Below are 20447 nucleotides of genomic sequence, written 5' to 3' on the forward strand. Positions count from 1 at the left end.
CTGAATTGATAGTTACTGTCCTTCTTGTACTGATTCTGAGGTCACTTCCCAAGAGATCGCTAGCCAGTTCCAACTGTGTAATCAATAGATAGATAAATTGATTTTACAGTTCACTGCATACACTACAAAACCTCCTAAATCTATAGTTCTTAAAGGATAAAATCTATTTCTGCTGAATAAAAATCTAAACCTTCAACAGCTGGAAGAGGTAATGAACTGGAGAAAATAAAGTATATAATTTCTTCAGACCTTTGCAGATGAAAAGCACTGGAAAAAAATTAAGAACATGAACCCAGTTCTAATTCTGTCACAGATTTCCTGTATATATTTTACTATCACAATTCCTCATCTATAGGATGGTAGAACAAAAAATTTGGCTATTCACACTGTGAGTTATTTACAGCAAAGTTTATATTTCTATAAATATATTATATAGACATGAGAGAGACGTACAGGTGTAACACTGTCTAGCACAACCCAAATCCACAACTTTGGTTTCCATAGGTGATATTATAATACGTAACTCTAAATGAGAGAGATGAGAAAGAATCTAAGAAGTGAGCACCTACACGTTTGAATCCTGAAGACTTGCGCTGAATGATCTGTGTTCTGACTCCAGTCAGGAATGTCTTTAGAAATAGGCACAGGAAGGAAAGGCCTGTTGCTGACAAACAGAAGGTTTTAATGCTGCTAAACCATATCCCCTTCTGACCTCGTCAAAAGGGACAGCAGAGTGTACAGATCACAGCTTGTTGCAGCATTTTAGATACGGAGATACGTGGGAAATCTTAATCTTTATCAGGCAAACTTAAGTGTTGCTGGATTATTATTAAGCAACATAGAGAACCCCCTAATAGCAAAATCTTAAAAAACAAGCAGAAAGCGACTGGACTTTATCTGCAGCCACCACGGTAGTGAGTCATTGCTGGCAAACTTGTATAACTATTTCAACAGCAGGCATTTCTCAAATGACCTCAGTGGTCACAGAAAATATCTTGTGCCACAAACACAGGCATTTTTCTCTTTTCTGATTTAACGGCGCTTTCATTATCAAATTAAAATGTCACTCAGATGCCCATCATGGTGTTTCTGAAAAAGAATAGTAGGCTGAAACCCTCATGCATTTGAGTCGCACAGAATGCCAATCAGAGCCGCATACTGATGGTGGAGCTGTCAATTACAAAACCCACAAAGATAGTCAAGAGTTGCTAAAGCCTGAGGGGCCGAGCTGTTAACATTTCTTGGATGTGATGAAGTTCATGATCTGGAGTGCCAGAGGCAGAACAATTCTCGTAAGCCAATTGTAGCTGCCATCTCGTATCATTCAACATTTGCTCATCTCCTTTCTTCTAGCCACATATTGAGCCAGCAGGCTACAGAAAACTAGAAGTGGGCATTCAACATTTTAAATCTATCTAGAGACACATTTTATTGGTTCAATTGCTTCAGACCACACAGCACACATTGTCATCGCCAGCATGTTGATAATGATCATGTGCTACATCAGGTGTAACTGAATGCAAAACATTTCGAGTAAGGCAGGATACAGCCTTACTGCCTACCGTTCTGCTACCACATGAAGCTATCCAAGCTAACATAACTGTAGATATATACATTTGCTTTGTGATTTTTTCGTGCAAGATTCACAGATCTCGCAGAGATTGCTCTTCCATAAATCAGACTGCAAATCAGACTTCCTGCATGAAGTGCCCCATAGAGAACTCTACATTTTTCAAACAAATCCAACTTTATAAAATCACAGTGCTGTTAGTAGGTACACAATTCCATAACAAAAAAAAATGTGTACAGAACTGAAGTGGATGGATAAGCATCTCCTTCTTATCTGATGACAATGTACTTATTATACTGCTGCATATATTGCTGCTTCTCTGATTATGTTTCTTATTTCCAAATGGAAGAAGCAGTATTATATTCTGCAAAGTCTGCCTCACAAATTAGCAAAACATGGTGCACAGCATTACAAGAGCTTATGTTTGATTCTCGTTTTATAATCCCGAATGCTGCTTACAACAGATGGGTCAAGAACTATGCACCAAACCAAACAATATTACTTTTTTAGTGCTTTACCAGTAAATAGCTTCATCTCACAAGCTCCATTACCGCGCCTGGAAAACACGGCTATCCCGATCACACAGAAAGCTGTTGCAGTAAACCGGGAAGGGCTATCATGACTCTTATGGCACAAAGTGCAAATCTCCTCTACATTTTCCAGGTCCAAGCATATTGTTTCAGCTCCTTATTTTCATGCTCCTAGTTACAGTGAAAGCATCAGCTAGGTTGAGCGAGGTAGTTAAAGAGCTAGTGGAGACAGCAGAAAGAATATAATTAGATGACACTGCTGTCCCTTAAATTTTGCTGAGATTTTGTGCAGGAAAAACCAGTAAGACAATAAGTTTATCCAGAGTAAGTGAGGGAGACAATTCATAGTCAGTAACTGTAAACATCTGCAGTTTTTAAACAAGTGCCTGCATGAGGGTCAAGTTAAAGGGAATTTATTTCCCTAAAAAGAAAATGTACTCTTGATTTTTCTTGTGACTTTTTTTCCTGACTTTTCTCCTATGAGACTAGCACACATCCTGAATTAAGGTTTACTGTGGTTCTCTACACTGCTATGTGGACATCAATCTTAACAAAATTTCACAATTTGGATAAGTTAAAAATCCAGCTGCTTTCAGAGGATTTAGAAAAAGTAACAAAATTCTTCCTTCTGCTTGCATTTGGCAGACGTCCGTCTTCTTTTAATCTCAAATAGGAAAACGTCACCATGGTTAATTCCTTCATCATGTCTTGATCAGGGACAGCATGTCATCCTCATAGGACTGGAATCTAAACTGATTTAAAAAAAAATTAGTAATACAAACTCAGTGTTTGGACTACTAAAAAAAATGTCTGCAACTAAGCTCATGTAACTGAATATTACAAAGTACACTTTAAGAGACAGATTTTGCAGCTTTTCTTTCAACATGGAATTTAAATGGTGAATTGTAAAAACTGAAAAATGTCAACTGCTTGAGATTATTTGAGGACTGACTTCTCTTGCTGCTATTCTTGCACACAAAATATATGTACTTATACATTTCCAAAACAAGGAAAATGAGTTTTTTGACAATGTGCTCTTTAGGTTGACCCTTCATCCTGGAGTTTCTTTCTCTTTGGTCCAAAATAACTTGAGTCTTACACCTATACAACAGCTCCACAAAATGTATGTCATGATAACTGAAGAATAAATAGGAGATGAGATGAGAACATGAAATGAAAGGCACATAAAACTTAGTGGTTATTATGAAGTATCAATGAAATAATATCAGCAAGTAATTTGGCAGATCAAAAAAGGGCAGATCATTAAATCAAAGCAGTTAATACTGAAAGCCCACAGCACACCACACGAAATTGAGGACATTTTATTTTAGATAGGATCCCAGGGAGACTCCCTGTGCCAGATACATCCATACATACATAGCTCAATGTTGGCCAAAAGGCCAAGTTCTAGTTTGGATGCTTACGTCCCCAATTAAATACTGTTGCATTTTGTAGACTCCTGGAATAAAGCTTTCAGTTTAGTTTCCCCCAGATAAACCCAGGACTACATTTCAATCAGCATACAGTAAGAAACAATTACGGGATTTGCTTCAAAATTGCAGGACTGCTCCAAACAAGTTACTAATGAAGACACAACCAGAATGGCTAGTGTACTTTTTAAAAAGTAATTAATAACAAAGGGTCCCAGATCTTTGAATGGCATTTGTTTTATACATCATTTATAGCCTAATAAATAGATAGCTTTCAGTCCTCAATATGCTTTTTCATAGTATCTCATAAGCTTGTAAAGCAACAAATTCCACTTGAGGGGGGAAAACCCTGAAACAAAACCAGAAACCAGCCCTCCCTTCCCAACTAGCAAGGACTTCTGTTAGATGGATGACAAAGTGCATGCCCCATCAACTCTCCCCTTCGTTACAGACTGTCAGCCTCACAGCAGATACTACCAGTTCACTTAAAGGCATGGGAGGACACCATTAGCAGGTCTGGTGATACAGGTATTTTACTCTCCTTCAGTTACTGCTATTCAGTCCGAGCACGAAGAGTCATTAACAACAACAGAGGACATTAACAACAGCAGCAGCTTTCACTTATATAGTAGCTAATTCCCATACATCAGTAACAGCAAGGGACTGAAAAAACATATTTGCACATCTGACTTTATAAGTAGAGTCATGATCATCACGTCATTTTGACAGGCAGAATCTCTTTGAGTGCAAGACACTACGGAAACAAGATGAGCCAATGAACCCTCCTCTTGTTGAATGTGGAGCTCCAGCCACGTACCAGGAGCACAGTGTGGGTTAAGAAACACTGAGTTCCTTAAACTCTGATTACAGCTCTGTCAGAAGTTTCCAAACTTTGGTTCAAAGAATTACATGGCCTGATCATGTGATATTTGCTATTTTTCTAGTTCCAGCTGAGGAAAAACTAAACAAACAAAAGAAAGGAATGAGGAGATAGAAAGAGGAGGAAAAGCAGAATGCTTACACTGAAAGAGACAGGAAATGCATCTATCACACTATAGCCAGCTAAATAGATGTAAATATTTTCAAATGTTACTTCAGTATGTAAGCAAATTCCTCAAGGAGGTTGTATGACTGAATACAAGGAAAGATGGCCCAAATCCCTCTTTCTAAAAAGATATGATGCACACTAAAAACAAGTCCTGTTCTGCTTCACCACCAAGAATTGTGACTTTTCATGAAATTAATTTCTTAACAGGGAAGATAATCAACACATACTTTTATTTATTTGGACTGCAGAAGAACACCAGCTGAAGAAGATTACGTTACATTAAACGGGCCCAGGAAAAGAAAGTTTTAAAGACATTCCACACCAAAACTCATGACCCACCTCCATAGCCCTGAATGAAGACACAACACGCAGTCAATGCTACCCTTTGGGAAAGGCACACTAGGCAGAGGGGCACCAACAGCTGCAGACCACTAATGCTGGCAACGTGTCAGTCAAAGAAGTTGTGAGCTTATCATTAAAGTGATGCAGAGTCGTCTCCATTGGAAATCTCAAAGGCACATATGTGATCACCAAGCATCAACTCTTCTGCATTGGCAAAAGCCCTTTGTGAAATGTCATCTTTGCACAAACACACTGAAGATGTTTCCATTCACAAAAAAAGGCACAAGGATCCTAGTTTCTTATTAAATTCCATTCCAAGTCTTTGACATACTTGGAATTAGATCACTGGACAGAAGAAGAAATTTAAGATTAGTCTCAGAAGTAATAAATACATAAACATCTTCAGAAATACAGCTATAAGTGATTTCTCTATCAGAAAAGCCTTTATCACTGTACCATCTCTTATAATTCACAGAATCCAACAACCCTGCCTGGAATACCTCAATTATCAACTTCTAAAAAAGTGTTGGGATCCTTGTGGACAAAAGAATCAGAAATTTTCAAGCTAGAAAGTTTTTTTTGTTTTAAATAAGTAAATAAACTAAAAGTTGAATTTATAAAACCAGATTCAAAGGATGACATAAAAAAAAAATCCAAGAAAAGTCCATGGCACATTTTGTATGTGACCTCATGCTGCATATTCCTCCAAGAATTGAGTAATATTCCTGATTTCCTGATCTCCTTTGGTTTTTATAAACTTTCCACTTTTTAAAAAATTTCTGTTTCTGTTACAGCTTACCTTTAAGACAAGTAGCACAGAGAAAAAGCAGAATTGTGTTCAAATAGACACAGATAAGGAGTAAAGAAAACAGACCATTTGAGGCTTTGTTTGTTTGTTTTTCAAGAAACATGGAAAGGAGAAAACAACTGGCTGAAACACCAGTTGTCAGACTAAACAAAAAGCATGAAATATAGAAATTTTATTTTCACAGAAAGCAGCTGTTTACCAAAGGAAAAAAAAAAAAAAAGCTGACTGCTTCCTGATTTTTCAATTATTTATTAATCTTTAGACAAAGAAACTTCTAACTTAATGATGAAGTAACTTGCTGATAATCAACATAATTCCTGCTTGTATATTATTGGACTTTTATCTATTCCAGTTTCCATAAATCCAAAATGACTAGTTTCCATCCTCAGTAATAAATACCAACATTCTGGGTTTACAGATAAAAGACAAAGATGACCTAAATAGAGGATAGTCACTTTTTTGGAGATGAGATGTGTTAGGGCTCGCTGAGTAGTCAATAAAAACTCTCAGCACTCAGTTGGATCTCGACCTGAACTGTTTTCTGAAGAAACTAAAGAATGTCTAAATAAATTGTTTCCCCAAAGTCAGAAATGGTAGTGCTCCCTAACATTAGAACGTGTAATTCTCAAAAATTGCAAAAATTAAATGCTGTGAGACCTTTCAAAACTGTTAACACAATGGCCATAGAAAGTGAGCCAATTAGAAGTCTGATGGGAAATAAAACCCTCACCTATCACATCCATTCTTGTTGAAACAAAAGAATGCAAGAAGTTAAATTAAAATGCCATCATTTTGTTGCTGTAACCCTTAAGTCTTCATCACCAACCCTCATCTGTTACATCTACAAACAGGCAATGCTTTCTTTGGATATGGAACAGTGTTTTTTTATTTGTAGTGTAATGAATCCATCAGTGCAGGTCCAGGAGAGAGAAACAAGTGCTAGAGAGATGAGAAAAAATAACTCAACCCAATTAGAATTCAGGAAACCCACTCAGACTAGTAGGAATTAATGCACCTGAAACTGGCTGTTCGTGGCCTAGATGGGCACACGCTTTTCTGGGTAAAAACTGTCTGGATGGCCGGGCCCAAAGAGTTTTGGTGAACAGAGTTAAATCCAGTTGGCAGCCGGTCATGAGTGGTGTCCCCCAGGGCTCAGTTTTGGGGCCACTCCTGTTTAACATCTTTATTGATGATCTGGACGAGGGGATCGAGTGCACCCTCAGTCAGTTTGCAGATGACACCCAGTTGGGTGGGAGTGTTGATCTGCTCGAGGGTAGGGAGGCTCTGCAGAGAGACCTGGACAGGCTGGAGCCATGGGCTGAGCCCAACTGCATGAGCTTCAATAAGGCCAAATGCCGGGGGCTGCCCTTGGGCCACAACAACCCCCAGCAGTGCTACAGGCTTGGGGAGGAGTGGCTGGAGAGCTGCCAGTCAGAGAGGGACCTGGGGGTGTTGATTGACAGCCGACTGAACAGGAGCCAGCAGTGTGCCCAGGTGGCCAAGACGGCCAATGGCATCCTGGCTTGTGTCAGCAATAGCGTGGCCAGCAGGGACAGGGAAGGGATCTGACCCCTGTACTCGGCACTGGTGAGGCCGCACCTCGATTCCTGTGTTCAGTTTTGGGCCCCTCACTACAAAAAGGACATTGAATGACTCGAGCGTGTCCAGAGAAGGGCAACAGAGCTGGTGCAGGGTCTGGAGCACAGGTCGTACGGGGAGCAGCTGAGGGAACTGGGGGGGTTTAGTCTAGAGAAGAGGAGGCTGAGGGGAGACCTCATCGCCCTCTACAGCTCCCTGAAAGGAGAGTGCAGAGAGCTGGGGATGAGCCTCTTTAACCAAGGAACAAGTGACAGGACAAGAGGGAATGGCCTCAAGTTGTGCCAGGGAAGGTTTAGACTGGATATTAGGCAGCATTTCTTTCCAGAAGGAGTTGTTGGGCGTTGGAACGGGCTGCCCAGGGAGGTGATAGAGTCCCCATCCCTGGAGGGGTTTAAGAGTCGGGTTGACATAGTGCTGAGGGATCTGGTGTAGTTGGGAACTGTCGGCGTTGGGCTGATGGTTGGACTGAATGATCTTCAAGGTCTTTTCCAACCGAGACAATTGTGTGATTCTGTGAAAATAAAGACACTTCCCCAAAGCCTACAGCTGTGGGGGAAAAAAGATCAACTAAGAATTCCTGAAGCATCATAGCCAAAATTACACTTTTACATCTGTGGATACTACTGTTTAGTAGATTAGAATGTCAAAATCCAGTGTTTAGCAGTTTTAAATGTCAAATGAAAAAATCAGTTACACTAAGGTTTTAATCACCAATACTTTCTTCTGGAAAATGTAGTTTATTTCATTGCAGAATACAGCCAGGGTATGGAACACTATTTCAGAGAAACTCTCAGTGCTTTGCTGGGTGTGAGAGCACAATGGCACAGCAGAATGCAATGGAAAAGATCAACCGTGATTTATTATTCACTATTTCTCATATCGTTGGAACATCAACCAAAATGATCCTAAGAACAGTAAAACACTGACAGAAGGAAGCATTTCTTTTAATGCAATATGCAGTTAATCAATAGATTTCTTTATATCGGTATGATATAGGAGCCAGATGTATAGATGGGATCAAAAGAGGTCTAACAGCATCCCCAATTTGGGAATACCAAAGCTTCCTCTCCTCAGCAGCTGGAGAGCAACACTGGAGCAAAAATTGCTTCTCACCGGTGTATTTTTCTCCTTTCCTAAACAATTCTAGGGAGCACTTTGAGACAAGACATTGGGGCAGGCAAATCTTTGGTCAAGCCATTTTTTTCTTCCCACAAAGAAAGTTCAACCCTTTCTGTTGCAGTAGCAGATCTATTGCACAGGCAAGTGGCAGAGGGGAATAAATCCCACTTGGAAAAATCTCTCATCTACCTGATAGCAAAACTTTAACAAGAACAGTTCACAACACCTTCCCTTTGTGGTTTCTTTGGTAACTTTGCAAGGGTAAGGGTGATAAAGGTTGCCCTTTAAACTCTTCTTTGGAAGATCTGGACAGCTTATGAAAGAGTTGCTACTTTTTTTTTTTTTTTTTTTTTTTTTTTTTCCTCCCCCTGCACTGGGCTGAAATTGAGAGGAAAAGCAGCCATTGGTCAGTGAACAAATTGCTTTAGATGGTAAGTAGAGGCAATGTCACAACTGGGGAATGTGATTTAGCAGTAGTTTTACAAAATGCTCTATATAGTCATGAGACTCTCAGATTTTTCCTCACTCTTCTTTCTGAAACAGTAGTCCCAAAAAAACTGTCTTCGCTGACCTATATTAGAGATAGTCATAATGAATTCAAACAGATATCTAATTCATCTAGTAAGAACCATACCCAAGTCTTAAGAAAAGGAAGGCTACATACTGGGAGGAAAATGTTTCCTCTGGAAACACTGCTGTAAATACATAACCTGACCTGGAGGAACCTTTGCAGATACTGTGACTAAACATGCCCTCACAAAACTAACGAAAATCCAAATTGCTTTAGGGTAAATAAGTAAGAATAGCCAGAACCCTTAACAGTAAGAACAGCTGCAGAGGCTCCCAGATAAAAAAAAAAAAACCAAAACACACCACCTCTTCTGTTTACTCCATACATTGTTCTAGTGAATGCTCTTCGGCTAATATAATGTCTTTTTTTTTTTTTCTTTCACATCAAAGAGCAGCTGCTTGTCTGAAAAGGCCATCCAACCAACATCCAAACTGCCATATGTAACCAAGATGAGTCAGAGAACAGAATAAAGTTTGTCTCAAAGAACTGTGAACAGCCCAATTAATCAGACCTTTCTTCATCTTATATCACCCCTAGCTTCACTGAACATCAGTCATACATCAGAAGGAGGTTATTTGTGGCTCTGCAAGACAGAGGGAAGTGGTTTTCTAAGATGTTTGGTGTACAGGCCAAAGGAAAGCTCCAAGGCTCAGCGCTGACAGAAGTTTCACAGGACAAATTCTATCCTCTCCTCCTTGTTAATTCATCAAAATAGTAACACTTCACAAAATCACCTTAGCCTGAGTTTCACAATGATGAAATACAGCTTTGAATCCTGTAAGATCAGAGTCCCTGACTAGTTAAATGACACAACCACCTTTGGGGATTTCTGCCTTCAATGATGTAAAAAAGGGTCACTAAAAGAGGATGAAAAAGAACAGGAAGAAGGCACTGAACATTTTTCAGCTGTATAGGACACTGCTCACATTTCTCAGGTCTTCAAGATTAACCCTTTTAAAGGGTTAGAGCAAATATATTTTGAAGTAGGAATTAAAAGGTCTGAAATCAAACAGAAGTATCCAAACATATTCAATATGCAAATCAAAAACATTTTGTTTGTTGGCTTTTCAGATGATCCTTCTTTAATGAGCTGGAACAGATTGCATGGCAGACAAGGAAGAAGCAGCACACACATGTTTAGTCAGTTTTCTGTCCCTCCCTTTGTGGTCCTGATTCTCATTGCTGAGAGCTGGACTTGGGCCGCAGCTAGTGCCAGGAGTAGCATTTTGGCCTGTTCTCATTTCTGCTGTAAACTGAGAGAAATCACATAGGCTTCTGTGACACATAAGACTACAAACTATGTCATAAAAATTTTCTCAAAAGCAACTAAGAAAACCTCATCTGAGCCTCACAATTCAGTTCAAAAATCCACAACCTCAAAAACATTTTACAGCAACAATTGCTATGCAACTCCCTCCCTGACATGGCACATCAGACGCAGCTGTAAGTAACCTTTCTGCTGTAAAGTAGCCTTCATCATGTTTTGTTCATTGCAGTGGGCATCACACAATGCCAGCTCTCCCACCAGCCTTTGTGAGGTCTGGGGTCCTTTAGGGTACTTCACCAGTGCAGATTTGGCAAGTGTGCCAACAGCAATGTCATGCTTCCTCAAGGAAAAAACATATTCTGTATTTATCAGCTAATCAAAACTTACTTTCTTCAGTTCTAGAACATCTTTAAACAGTAAAATACATTTTTACTAAGCAAGACTTACTGTCAGGTTTCCAGTCATAAGACTGGGAACAGAACAAGTAAACTAAAATACACCTCTAGATTATATTTAACAGGATTCCTTCAGTCTCTCACCTAGAGTTCCTCTAGTTTATCATCTCTGTAGGATGACAGAGTTCAGTCTCTCACCTAAAGTTCCTCTAGCCTATCGTCCCTAAAGATCATGGTTTCACAGCATGTCACTACCTGACAGATCACCATCCTCTCTTCTGCTAGGCAATTCTTCTCAAGCACAGCAACAAGACTTACTGCCTTCTTTCAGCATAAATGAAATATTGTTTTCTTACCTAATAGATCACAGCTGTTAAAAGTATGTCTCGGTTTTGCTGTCCTTCCCCAGCATGCAAGGAGTCTGTATGCATTTGTTTCACCAAACTCTTCCCTGCCTTGATGACCTACTACATATACTTAAAAGTTACGTATGGCATTCTTAGCACATACAGACAGCAAATGTTTGACATCTCTGGTCACATTACAGCAAAGCAGAAGACAAATTTAGAGGCAGACGGAGTAAAGTAAGCTGTCTCTTCCCATACACCCCATTTACAGAACGTCCCCACAGCCAGCTACAGAAAAAAATAAATTAGGAGCTGATAACTAAGCTGTCTAGATACCACAGCATGAGTATTCTTCAGAGTAAGTGACATGCTTCAGAGGCAGGCTTGATAAACAGTATTAACGTTCTCTTGCTGGAAGATGTGTGATTTCCATTCAACAATGTGATAAGGATTCCCTAAAACATTTCCGGGGGAAACAAAAGGGAAGTAGATTTCTCTTTGGAGGTGGAACAGTGCTTGCCTGCAAGAAGGGATGTATGTCAAGCCAGGTAGGTGCAGAGTTGATGCTTGGTGATCACATAAATGCCTTTGGGATTTCCAACAGAGGCAACTCTTGCATCAGTTAATGATAAGCTCCCAAATCCTTTGATTCAGGAAAGGCAGCAATAAATCACCTGTTTCCACAATGTGTGCTAGTACTTTGTTCATTATGACCAATATCAAGAATACGATGATGAACACCAGTGTTTTAACAGAAAACCGTATCAAAACCCATGATCCCATGGAACGTATAGTCCTTGCAGTAAACTGTATAGCCAGTTAGAATGAGACTAATTCCTTTAATGGTCTTAATTCAGTATTTCTAACCTCTTTAACTGAAGTTTTGGGAATGACCACTACTTAGATAGTCCAATCCATTCAATTTTTCTTAAGTTATTCAGAGAGCAAGAAGAGAACTTTGTAGGAGGATATTCAGTAACTAGAAACTAACAAGCTTACCAGTGCAGAAGCTGATCAAAACTAAAGTAATTTATCTCTTGAGTTTTAGAACAGTTTTCTGAAGGAAGAACATGAAGTGTGGCTTTTTATATGCTCTTCCTCCAAGAGGGCCCCCCAGGAGGGCCCCACGTCATTTGAGTTTATAGATAATCCCCAAATTGGGTTTTGCTACTAAAGTAAATTTAGCCTTCTGTGAATGCAATAACTATAAAATTTTTTTCTCAAACAACAGTTAATAGAAACTTGTAAAGTAACTAGTTGTAACCATATCCACCCCAGGAAAACATATATACATACATTAAATTAGGTTAATGCTACTGTGGTGAAGAACTACAAGCAAAGTAAGTGTTCCACCTTACAGATATGGAGGGGAAAAAAGAACTGAGCCTTTTGTTTATAGACTTCCCAGTTTTCATACAACTTATCTGGTTGGTTAAAAGAACACAACAATGTGCAAACCCAGTCCTAAGAGGAACATACCAAGAAAAAAAATCTGTCTCACAGATACCTGGCACCTTCATGGACATTCACTTGAACAAGCCCACCTAACAAAAAATGTTTCCTATTTAATATGCACACTCATTGGAACTGTATGTATTACAGAGGGTTTTTTGTGGAAACTTATTGGCTGTAATGTTACTGTGCTCAGAATCAAAAATGGGTGAAAAGCTTACGAATCACTCCTTTTTGCTTTTGCAATATTTGTACGTCAACTTTTCTGCCAAGATTATGGAGAACCCCTAGTGTTTGAAGATTTATTAATAATCTCTAGCAGTCCAAAAAGTCCTCAGCTACTTTAGAAATTCTTGCGAAGAATATTGTCCAGACATTCCAATTCTAAAGCACATAAAAACTTAGGTATCTGCTGCTTGGATTTTTGCTGTTGATATTAAGGAAAGCAATTTTTTCTCCCCCTCATCCAAACAGAACAAAATTCCATGTATTTACTGCACACTTCTGTCTTTTCTATAAATACACTACCACTGTCTTCCCTTATATTCTTGGTAAAACTCTTTTTCCATGAACACGTATTTCTTATGAAACTGAACTTATTGGGGCAAACAGTATAAAACTGCTCTAAACAATGCCCAGCTATTCATATTTTTTGCTTTACATTCTTTTCCCACATGGTTTGATTCATAATTACTTCCAGCTTCAGGAAACTGGCCCTTTTAAAAGCACCAAACATAAGTTTTTGACTTTGTTTGCACTTAACAAATCAAGTAGTGAATCAATTCTATCTAAAAAAATAGTAATTCAGTTCTACAGTCTTTATCTTCTCCATTGACTGAGGTTGTGTCTAACACAGGAATCCCATAATTATCTAATGGAGACCTACATGAGGATTCCTTGTAAGAATTCCAAAGGATCAAAACTGAAAAAAAACCTAAATGAGCTAAGAAGAGCACAACAAAGAAGCAGAGATGGCAGTTACATCCCACCCAAATGTGGGAGGTTTGATGGATGAACAACAAACAACCTGGTAATTGAATTGCTGTGAACAGCTACAGTTCATTTTCTTAAATATTTGAAGTGCTCAGATTGAAAGAGATTAGGTAGAAGGACATGAATTAAAAGTCAAAGAAAAAAAAAAAAGAAATTAAAGAGAAATAAATAACCAACTGCCAGAAAAATACCAATGTCATAAAGCATGCTAAGCCTTGAAATAATCTTTCAGAAAAAGCATCAGAACACTCTTGCTTGTGATGGTTAAAATCCCTCCATTTAGCCTGTGCGACACACCCTTACCCCTGCCTAGGCACTGGGACTTCTCACTTCTTTTCTTTTTTTCCCCCCTCAGTATCATAGGAATACAAAAAGACAAATGGGAAGGAAAACAGGGCAGAAAGAAATCCCACAGCAGCAGGCACAGGGAAAGTCCAGCATTCCAACATGCTTATTGTTTATTTTTACAGTGCTTAATGGCAAAGTACCACACATAGACACAAACAGTTTCAAAGCAACCTCCCACCCTAGAAACAAAATGGAAGGAAGGCACTCCGTTTCAATTCTTCATTATTAAAGCTCTGAAGTAAAGAAATTTCAACAAACAGAAGTAACCCAATCTGTGTGTTGCCCTTGCCCAAACTCCCTCCGTTTTTACAGTCTTTTCAAAGTCTAGATCAAGTTTCATTTGAGTTTGCAGGGTGAAGATTGTTATTTCTGGCCTCCCCACGCCCCATCACCCCCCCAACTCCATTTCTTTGTCTCTTCCTTTGAAAGCAAAGTTTGAAATTATCATGAATATTAAAAAAAAAATACATATCTTTGTTGTACCTCCCAAATCTACTCAATGTCTAGCAAAGCACTAAGCCCACTGGAAAAAATATTTCTCCTTTTAATTAAGTACTATCTAAAAATTCCCAAAGTACACAATAGAAAATATATACCATATATTGTATAAATACAGTAGAGTAACTATGTTACTATGATGTTATTGTGGTCAATCATACCGATCTCGTAGTCATTTCTGTAACTGAGAGTGGTAGTAATTTTTTTTCCAGTTTCTACTCTTAAAAAATTTTACTTTCAAGTTAACACATCATAATACCCACTATCTTTTTGTTTAAGTGAAGAATGATTCCGGTAAGCTCAATCACATCTTCTAACATTTCAAACTTTATGAGAGTGGTTCTTCCCCCAAAGTCAAACCCTGGGACACTTTCTCCATCATTCATCAATCAATATTTTAACATCCAAGGTTTTGAGCTGACTGTGGCAGCAGGTGAAAAGATCCACCATCACCCAAGGGGAGCTTTTTTCTCACTGTTGTTTAGAAGCATTAAATTGCCAATCTAACTGCTAAAGCACATTTGAAAATAGCTTTTAAAGGAAGAGTTTGAAAGGAGGACAGAAGTAGCAGTCACTAGCTTCCATCTCACCAAGTAAGTGGCATGTTGGCTGACTAAGGAAAGCTGGTATAGAACCATGAGGGCAACAGTGCAAGGGGAAAGCCCCCAAATCACACGGATTATTACGAAAAAGGAGCTTTTCACATGCACAAGACAAGTGAATCTCTACTTGTAACATGCCAAGGCATAGTCAAAGTAATCATTAAGGTGACTAAACCAAGCATTGACAGAGTAGTAAGTGACAGAATAATGAATGATCATGCAGCTGGGCCCACTAAATATGCAGTAAGACACAGACTATAATTAACTACATGATCATATGTTGATTCTCCTACAGAAATCTCATGTAATTCAATGCAAACATAGATTTTGCTCAGAGAACACAGAATTTGTAGTGAATGAGACTCTTGTTTCTAGGACCTGGCCTGCCTCAAGGAACTACTACAATATAAATATTTAATAAAAGCATGCAACCCTTTGGCAAGCACAGATGTTAGAAAAGTGACTGCAAATCTTGGCATCTGATGGCACCTAGTAATCCATTGGCTGAGTCACTAATGTGACTAATGGTCTTGGCCCCTCCATGAATTAAGAACTGTAAATTTTATAATATTTTTTTTTTTCTGTTAGTACTTTTCTCTATGCAACCAGTAAATGTTGGATTTTATTATTAAAGGCTTTAAAACGGTATGTGGCTCTGCGGCTTGGGAAAACCCTTGACCTGGGAGAATCTGATACAACTAGCCTGTTTCTGTACTTTGTGCATATTTTGTTTTGATATTCTAATTTTGGTAATGATGTTATGGTTGGTACAAGCATAACTAAAAGAAACTCCTCTTGCAACAGATCTTTTTCACTTATCTGGTCCTGAGGAGCCTTAGGTCTTGTTTTGACTGAGGAAACAACTAATTCATCAAGTATGCTGCCTACAGATGTCCTCAGCTTTCCATTTATCCTGTATGTCATTAATAAACCCCACCTGGATACCATCCTGCTTTGGATGGAAAAGACTTTCCAGACAAGAGTTAGCCTAAGCACAGGCAGCAGAAAAGAAGCATCTTCCTTCTTGATATTCTCCTTTCTGACAAGCTCATAGCAACAAGACTTCTGGTCAGAATTGGCCATTCCCATGAAGCATTTGTACATTATGTTTAAAACTGGCCATCCCTTCCAGATGAGATTTCTAGCCACAGCAGGCTCCCCAATGCTATAGCAAGGCATGCATCAGACATACAGTTCCCACAGAAAACAATCCTCAAGTACTTCTGAAAAATTTTCTTAATAAAGTGAATAAATCTGGTTCATTACCATTTCCATGAACTCAAAAAGAACTAGTGAACAGAATCATTACATTGCTGTTACCACAATAGAATGTATTATATCTGAATAACATGCCCTGCACATCTACATGGTAGAGGACACTAAAGTACTAATACATGAAAAAATTAAAGATGCTTTGTAGAAAATGTTAGTCCTCCAGGTCATCAGTTTAAGTGACATCAACTAACACAGCCAGAAACAGATTTTGAACAAATGAAAGATTAAGGAAGAGAGAAAACTGATTGTTGCCCCAAGTGCTTTAAGTCACATAAGACTCACATGCTGTCAGTTAAGTGAACCCTATAAAGTTATGATCTATGGCAAAATTCCACCAGAACAATTATATCACAACAGGCGTAATTAAATTATTTCTGCCAATAAAGTCACCAGTGCAGAACATATTACCCCTTTCAACCCTAAGCAAATTTTTTAACCAGAAAGTGTTCTACAATGGTACCATTTTGACTGAGTCACAGAAAGCTCCACTGAATTCAGTGTGTACTTAGAAAACGTATTTGGTACCCTGAGCACACATGGTGAACTTGTGAAACAGCAGCAAATTCCCCTAGGCTGTCACCCATTTCTCTTTGAAGATTTAGTATGTTTTATGGGATTTTCAACTTTTTTTTCTGGCTCCCTTGCTACTGAAAAAAAAAAAAAATTAGAGTAACTCAGGCTGGATGGGAACTCTGCAGGTCATCAGGTCCACTGTCAAAGCAGCACCAGCTTTACTTCCTTAGAAGAAACAAACAACAAAAAGGAAAAAAAAGACAACCTAAAATCAAAAGACAATTACAGTAAAAAAAAAAAAGGTTATTTCACCTATGTATAGTACTTCTTTGCTCCTTAACTTAACCTCATAATATTTATTTTAATTATGCTGATGTTATTACAAACCTTTCTAGAAGCTAACTTTATGGCTTTGAAAAGCAAACATGTACATTTAAGGTGCTATATAAATATCTTTTTTTAAAGTAGTCAACAAAATCTTCCTCTTATTAAAAATAATGGAGAGTCTTTATGATGGGGAGGTTTCAATAAAGAATTTTAGGGTTTTAGAAGCCTTCCATTAGGTAAAAACTTCACTTGGCCTCATGCTAAAGTATAAGAAGGAGCAGGCCATGTCTCAAGAGAGCTATAATCAAGGGGAAAAAAAAGATGTAACAGAGGCTTGAGAGGAAGGAAGACTCAATGGGACTTGCTAAAAGCAACAAAGAAAAGGACAGCAAACACAGAAGGATAAATAGGAAGAACAAGACTGAAGCAGTGGTTTGGACACAGCACACACTGATGTTCTATATAACACCGGTGTGCCCAAAGTGTGTGGACAGTCAGTGGGCATGTTCAATAAAGCCAACACTACAAAATAAGCAAAGTAGTCTGGAAAAAAACCAAAATCAGACTACTTAAGTTAAAAACCATTTTTCCTTTGCCAACACCAAAATATTCATTCAGAGGTTACTTACCCACTTCCCAGTTTTTGACTATTCTCTTTGCTTTGACTTCTACATGTATAAATTGAAGATAATGTAACGTCTCAACCCACAGTGTTTTAAGGGTACATATGCTATTGTCTAAATCACAAGGATGTCCCAATACATAAATTCAATAAAGAAAATTGATGACTATGCAACCAGTGTGGATTCTAGTCAGCATGCAACAAAAACCACACAGAACACTACATTAAATGAGACCAAAAGAAACCTTGACCAGCTATTAAAGCAGTAAATGCTGCCTTTCCTGCACACTGAGATACAGTCTTCAGGGGTAGGAAAACAAACAAAAAAAGTCGATATTCCTTCTCTCATGCGTGTTCTTCTACAGCACCTTTTTGCCAGTGAAGTTACTATAGTAGAGTTTATGTACCCAGCCGCTTCTGTAAAAGAAGCTTTTACCTAGAGACTTTTACCACTTCCTACAAACAGCAGTTCCCAGCACCCTTAGGAGGCTTTTCTTTCAGTATGGAAGCTCCCAAGCTGCTCAACAAGACTAAACTCAAAACTGTTACACCCCGTAAGTACAAGGAAAGTTTCTAAACATTAAGAATGGTTTTTATATTCACATTGTACAGGGGATGCATTCTCAAGTCATTCAGTGCCACTAGATTGCTTCAGTGCCTTTTTAAGTAGTAGAAGCAAAAGACTTTTAGCAGTCATTTTGCTCCCAATACCAAAATTTCTGCAAGGCTGTTGACCTCAGAAACAGAGTCGCTAGTGACGCCTAGTGTTAAGAACTTCAGTCTCAATTTGACTTATTTATGGCAAAGAGGATGAGTATCATCCTTCAGCACTTTGTTGCTGTTCTGACACAGCAAATGGTCACTGCCTTGTGATGAGGTTCTTTCCACTCCAGTTTACAAACAAAAATAGTAGTATCCATTTTTAAAGAAACAAGTGGAAAGGAAATACAAACTTCTAAGCATCCCAGTAAATTGCAGACTGACACTCCTCTTGCTTTAAAATGTTTAATACATTCTTCCTCACTTGGAAGATTAACAGCAGGATATCTAGAGCAGACTGAGTGTCATGGCTTCAGGTGGACATTTATAGCCTCTTGATCAGTCATTAAGGAATTAATGACAGTGAACCACAATCCAAGCCGGCTAGCAAAGCCTAGTGTAACGAAAGAAGTTGTAATTGCCAGCTTGCTGCAGGACTTGGCTGTCCCAGGTAGAAGCGTATAATCCAGTAAGCCAACTGCCCAGGTGACATTAAATTTGTTTACAACATAAATCTGTAACTACAGAAACAAAGAAGAGTCCTACTGTTCTACTTACAATTTTGAGTCCAGGTTCAGGAGAAAGCCCAGTTTGTCATATTCTGGAAAACAAAAGCAAGGGACAATATCATAAAGACTGCAAGTGTCTCCTCTGTAAAAGGCACCAAAAAGCAGCAAGTCCTTATGGAAAAGCAATAATCATTTCTAACAAAATAGCTACATAGTAGTTTCTATTTGCTAGCACCTGTTATCACAAATACTTGTTACTTCAAGGTGTTCCCAAATTAACATTTCTGAATCTCCAGAAAATACTAAAAGCAAGAGAACATACAGGTAAATCATTAATTCAGAAATCACTAGAATAACCAAGATATCTGTAGTCATAAAAACAAAGTGCTACTGAAACCATGCATGCAATGATACACAGAGTTTTCTTGCTTGCAGTAGAGATAATTTTGCTCATAATTTGTATGACACTCTTCCTAGGTCCTGACGTGGTAGAGCTTTGAAATTTTTCTTGATTCCTTGTCTATTCCAACCCACAACTTCATAATCAAGCAGCCCTTCTTCAAGAGAAAGTCACTCACGGTGGAAAAAATGCTTCAAGTTCATGTGATGTTGTTCAACAGGAAACTGCAAAGTCACAGTTTATGCTACAAACAGGGAAAAGCTACAGAAACAAAGTCATCACTCAGAACATCTGTAACTCTCGTATCAAGTAAGCTTTGCATTCAGCATCTCTGAATACACTGTGATCTTGTAAATCAACTACTTGATACAAAAAATAAAACTACTAGAATTCACACAAGATACACAAGAAAAACCAAAAGGTGTAGTGTCCTTGCATTGAGTTAAGCTCAGGGGCCTCCTCACACTGAGATCCACTGGGTCTCGCTACCATACAATAAAAAAGCCCAATACAAACAGGGAAGTAAAAGATAATCCCTCCAGAGCTTAATGATCAGGATGTATTAAAATAAGCAAGAATTCTCATACCCTTTTTAGAAAGAGCTCAGTGGAAATAGAGAAGTTTGCTTTCCTTTATGAAACACCACCAGAATTTCTACTGCAGTAGATTACCTAACAAGATCACAAGCTTTCCATCACTTACTGGCAGAACACAAAAGCCTAAACATGTACTTAAGACCAAATGATTGCACCAGACCAGATAGGTCAGTGTAAACTGTGCTATTGATTTCAATCCCATTAAGATTTAATTCCCGAGCCAAGGCAAGAATTACATCTGACATAACTTAGGTAACAGAAATTGCAAAACATGTGTGCACTTGATACTGGCACATACTATGTGTTCTCTGCCGGCACCCGCCTGCCACCCACCATCCCTGTTGCACTTGATGTTAGAAATGCACCTGTGCATCTCTCCTCCACCTTTCACATACTGACAGCTGTGTTCCCCCCATGTGCTGCTTCCCTCCTACCTTCCTCCAGCTTATTCCTCCCACAAGAAATTATTTCCTGTCCAACCTTACCACCTCCACATGTAGGATAATGGATAGGAACATATCCATTCC

General features: G+C 38.7%; 1 protein-coding gene across 11 annotated transcripts in view; it reads right to left on the reverse strand.

Annotated features, from left to right (window-relative positions):
• Window positions 1-20447, reverse strand: part of ST3GAL3 (ST3 beta-galactoside alpha-2,3-sialyltransferase 3) — a 200384-nt gene that overhangs the window by 119982 nt on the left and 59955 nt on the right. For all 11 annotated transcript variants that reach the window (XR_003398894.1, XM_026853479.1, XM_026853480.1 and 8 more), the window contains one exon: window positions 18974-19016. Coding sequence is in view for 9 of the 11 variants with exons in the window: in XM_026853479.1 (XP_026709280.1) it covers window positions 18974-19016 (43 nt within the window). In the remaining 2 variants the exon portion in view is untranslated. The remainder of the gene's footprint in view (window positions 1-18973; window positions 19017-20447) is intronic.

This window comes from Athene cunicularia (assembly GCF_003259725.1).
Source record: "Athene cunicularia isolate RWA chromosome 8 unlocalized genomic scaffold, athCun1 chr8_part1, whole genome shotgun sequence".
NCBI lineage: Eukaryota > Metazoa > Chordata > Aves > Strigiformes > Strigidae > Athene > Athene cunicularia.